General features: G+C 44.8%; 1 protein-coding gene across 5 annotated transcripts in view; it reads left to right on the top strand.

Moving 5' to 3' along the window:
• Nucleotides 1-1,744: 1,744 nt before the first annotated feature.
• Nucleotides 1,745-5,000, top strand: part of lrch1 (leucine-rich repeats and calponin homology (CH) domain containing 1) — a 49,753-nt gene continuing 46,497 nt past the window's right edge. For 2 of the 5 annotated variants that reach the window (XM_060875658.1, XM_060875659.1), the window contains exon 1: nt 1,745-2,033. In XM_060875658.1, the coding sequence (XP_060731641.1) occupies nt 1,865-2,033 (169 nt within the window). In that variant the 5' untranslated portion in view covers nt 1,745-1,864. The remainder of the gene's footprint in view (nt 2,034-5,000) is intronic. The other 3 variants (XM_060875660.1, XM_060875661.1, XM_060875662.1) reach the window with 3 other exon arrangements.

Consider the following 5,000-nt stretch of genomic DNA (forward strand, 5'->3'; position numbering starts at 1 on the left):
TAAAGGTTCTACACAGTCGTGTTCTTCCAGCAGTATGAAGAGGAACCACATATGAGAACACATATACTTGTAGAAAACCCCTAAACCCTCTTGTTTTTAACAGGACCTTGACTTCCTCTTGCCGTTTCCCTTTTCATAAGCTCGTCATCTCAGGGAAAAAGTTTGTGACATCAGACTACGAAGGTCCAAGAGTTAAAACAGCTGTAGACTTTGACAGGATCACACTACAGTATATCTCCTGCAAGATAGTAGAATAATGCCAAAGTAAATATCCAAAAATACTTAAGATTTAAAAATGTATTTATTTTATTAACTTATTTTTGTTTTTTACTTTATTTTGTCTAAGACTGGATTTCAGGAAGCAACCTGTTAGCAACCTGGATTAACCTGTTAGCAACCTAGCAAACCTGCTAGTTATCACTACATCTAGTTGGCCAGCAGACCGGACCTGCGTGTCAAGAAAAGACCTCTCAGGGACCTTGTGGTAATTCTGTAAGTGGCCCAGAGAAGGTTCCATTACTCTTCTGGTAACCTTTAAATAATTTAATTCTCTCTGGAACCTTGTGGTAACCCACAAAGTTTTGGGGAACTTACCCTGAGTTATTTAAACCTCTCTGTAACCTGATGGTGAGAATGTTCCCCTCTGATGTTCAGGTGATCTTATAATAATCTGAAACTCTCTGGAACCTTGGGGAAAACCAGGATGTTTTTGGAAACGTTCCTCCATAATCCCAGATTTGTTGAGAACATTCCCCTAACAATTTAGTAATCTTTAAATTATTTTAATCTCTCAGGAATCTCACGGGTTCAGAGAACATTCTCATGAAACCTTACCATGGAACCATGAAGAATATTCTCCTAATGTTCAGGTAACCTGGTAAAGATACTTCAGGATCTCTAGAACATTGTGGTAGCCATCAATATTCCAAGAAAGTTCCATAATCATTGAAGTAACCGTTAACTTTATTCGTTATCATAACTTTAAAATAATCTGAACATTCTCCTAACGTTCCTGTAACAACGTTAACCATAACTTCATATAACTCAGTTCTCACTGAGACTTTGTGGTAAACCATGTTCTCCTAATGTTCTCCTAATGTAGGCCCCAATGTTCTCCTAATGTTCCCATAATGTTCTCCTAATGTTTTCCCAATGTTCCACTAATGTTCTCCTAATATTCTCCTACATGTTCCCCTAATTTTTCCCTAATGTTCTCCTAATTTTTTCCTAATGCTCTAATGTTCCCCTAATGTTCTCCTAATGTTCCCCTAATCTTCCACTTATGTTCTCCTAATGTTCCCCTAATGTTCTCCTAATGTTTTCCCAATGTTCCACTAATGTTCTCCTAATGTTCTCCTACATGTTCCCCTAATGTTTTCCCAATGTTCCACTAATGTTCTCCTAATGTTCTCCTACATGTTCCCCTAATGTTCTCCTAATTTTCTCCTAATGTTCTAATGTTCTCCTAATGTTCCCCTAATGTTCTCCTAATGTTCTCCTGCATGTTCCCCTAATGTTTCCCTAATGTTCTGGTAATGTTCATGTAACAATGTCATTCTCTCTGGAACCTTCATACTGGTTACCTTTAAATAGGGACCACGAACCTCGGGGATGTTGCGCCCAGCAGAGGGCGCAGTTTATTAATGAATCCCTGAACACTTTGGCGCAGGATTGGCCTTCAGTTTGCTGTACACAGTCTTATATCCCTGTATTTGGCCAGCAGAAGGCGCTCGCTATCAGATCCTCACTGTACTACCCTCAGCCCCGTTTGTCAGTAGAAAACACTACGCAGTGGCGTGTAGCAGGACGGTGGAGGTTTGGCTCTCACGCGTTAATCCACCAGGGACGTTTCTCGGAGCCGATCATGGAGGTGTCCGGTGCGGCGGCCCCCAGGGTGCTGAGCGCAAGCCGCGGCGTGGAGCGCGCGCTGGAAGAGGCGTCAGGTTCGGGGACGCTGAACCTCAGCTCCAGGAAGCTGAAAGAATTCACCAGCGCGGCCGCGCACTACGACCTCAGCGACACGGTGCACGCAGGTAAACACACTACATGTCATGTTTGGACAAGGGGTGAAGTTCGGAACCGGTCCGAGCCAATCGGGGCTTTACTGCGCGAGCTCGTTGTTTTGTACGTGATACTGATGAGTTAAAAAAACATCAACAACAGGAGTGTGTTAAACTGCCCCAGTGCTCAGATCTGCACTGGGATGAGTGTTAAACTGCCCCAGTGCTCAGATCTGCACTGGGATGAGTGTTAAACTGCCCCAGTGCTCAGATCTGCACTGAGATGAGTGTTAAACTGCCCCAGTGCTCAGATCTGCACTGAGACGAGTGTTAAACTGCCCCAGTGCTGTGATCTGCACTGGTATGAGTGTTAAACTGCCCCAGTGCTCAGATCTGCACTGAGATGAGTGTTAAACTGCCCCAATGCTGTGATCTGCACTGAGATGAGTGTTAAACTGCCCCAGTGCTGAGATCTGCACTGAGATGAGTGTTAAACTGCCCCTGTGCTGAGATCTGCACTTAAACTGCCCCAATGCTAAGATCTGCACTGTGATGAGTGTTAAACTGCCCCAATGCTGAGATCTGCACTTAAACTGCCCCAATGCTAAGATCTGCACTGTGATGAGTGTTAAACTGCCCCAATGCTGAGATCTGCACTTAAACTACCCAAATGCTGAGATCTGCACTGGGGTGAGTGTTAAACTGCCCCAATGCTGAGATCTGCACTGGGGTGAGTGTTAAACTGCCCCAGTGTTTACAGTGTGTCCTGCTGTCAACCCCTCGACCTGTTATAAAGGTGTTAGGACGTGTTCCAGGTCGTACGTCACTAACAGGTCTGAATCTAACAGTGATGGGGTTCATTCACTGTTATAAGACTGTTATAATGAGTCTACATTATAATGTACATGTTGTATATCATCATCACAGGTTCTGATGTTTACAGCTTAACTCCATTCCATCAGAATTACAGCGTCCTCCATAAACATCACGCGTCCACGCACCACGTTACTATGACGATCAGGTAGAAGCTTCTACCACCAGGTTTGGAAATAAAGCCTTTCTTAATGTTTATGTTTGACCACAAAGCCTCGTAGATCCCGACAGTACTGAAGATCTGATACTTCATGTGGTTTAAGCAGAAGCATCTGAATGGGATCGTATCGTGGTATCGTATGATAGCATCTGGAAATCCCCTCAGCTCACGGTGCAGCTTTCAGTTCTGGTGCTTTGTGGGATTAAAACCTCACACTTTATTTCCTGGTCCTCGTGTTCTGTCGGTGTGAATATTTTATTTTGTGTTAAAGTTAAGGACTTTGTCCTTCAGTCTGGTATCAGAGCTCTGAATATTAGTTGATGCCTGATACATACCCCAGACCCCCCCACCCCCACCCCCACCCCACTCCAGTACGACGTCCTCCGCTCTGCATGTCTGCTCAGTGACGTTAGGTTAGTGGGAAACATCACAGGTGTCGGTTGACGTCACACCGTTTGTGAAGGCTTTAAGGCGTGACGGGACGATTCTAGTTAATATACAGGACAACGTTGTGTTTACACGCTGTCTGATTTGTCCATCAGCGTAAAAGAAAAGTGACACGCTGACATTTCTGTGTCATCCTTAAACAAGCTCCTCGGACCATAACGCTGTAAGAAAGGTGGACCTTCTGTGGTCTCACAGCATTGTGCTGGTTCAACCTCCACCCGGTTCTGCTCCAGTATTCATGTGTTGAGCTTTAAGGTTTAAAGCTTCACTGATTCACCTTCTGGCTTAGTAGTTAGCACGTTCGCCTCACACCTCCAGTGTTGGGGGTTCGATTCCCGCCTCCACCTTGTGTGTGTGGAGTTTGCATGTTCTCCCCGTGCCTCAGGGGTTTCCTCCGGGTACTCCGGTTTCCTCCCCCGGTCCAAAGACATGCATGGTAGGTTGATTGGCATCTCTGGTAAATTGTCCGTAGTGTGTGATTGTGTGAGTGAATGAGAGAGTGTGTGTGTGTGTGTGTGTGTGTGTGTGTGTGTGTGTGTGCCCTGTGATGAGTTGGCACTCCGTCCAGGGTGTATCCTGCCTTGATGCCCGATGACGCCTGAGATAGGCACAGGCTCCCCGTGACCCGAGGTAGTTCGGATAAGCGGTAGAAGATGAATGAATGAATGAATGATTCACCTTCATCTTCATCAGCTCATTAACACACACTTTATAAAAGCAAGGTACAGCAGCTGGTGAGTGTGTTGGTTGTGTTAGTGTATTAGTGTGTATAAGGTTATTATTAATCCACCACAGCGAATAAGATCGATAAACCCCAAAATAATGCCAAAAGTATGTGCACCCCGACCATCGCACCCATATTTGCTTCTTTCCCAAACAGTTGAAGTACACAGTTGTCTAGAATGACTCTGTGTGCTGTAGTGTTAATGTTCCCTTTAGTGTTAAAACTCAAACCCTGCTCCATCAGGACAATCTCCAGCTCCATGAAGACATGGTGTGGAGGTGAAGGTTAGAGTGAAGAACTCCGGCGTCCTGCACAAAGCCCTGACGCTGACTCAACACCACTGAACACAGACTGAACACCTTTGGGATGAAGTGGAACCGGAGTCTCCATAACATCACAACATCAGAGTCTGATCTCACCGATGTTCTTGTAGCCGAACGAAGGAACAATTATCCAAACAGACACGATCCAACATCTAGTGAAAAACCTTCTCAGACGAGAGGAGATGATTAGAATGAAACCGGAGTGTGAGGTTCAACAAGTCTATACGGGTGTGATGATCAGGGGTGCACAAACTTTTGGCCATATACAGTAGTATAAATTAAAATGGACATCTGATGAGTCTAAACTTCTCCAGTTTTCTACAAACACATTCAGGACGTGGTGCAGTTTGATGTTTGGGGTATTTTCAGAATGCAGACGTTCCTGTCTGTCCCAAAAGCCTTTGTTTACAGCCTGAACGTTTTCTGCATGTAAAAAAAAAACAATGACGTTAATGACTTCACTACCATGTGAA

This window comes from Tachysurus vachellii, chromosome 8, assembly GCF_030014155.1.
Source record: "Tachysurus vachellii isolate PV-2020 chromosome 8, HZAU_Pvac_v1, whole genome shotgun sequence".
Taxonomy (NCBI): Eukaryota; Metazoa; Chordata; class Actinopteri; order Siluriformes; family Bagridae; genus Tachysurus; species Tachysurus vachellii.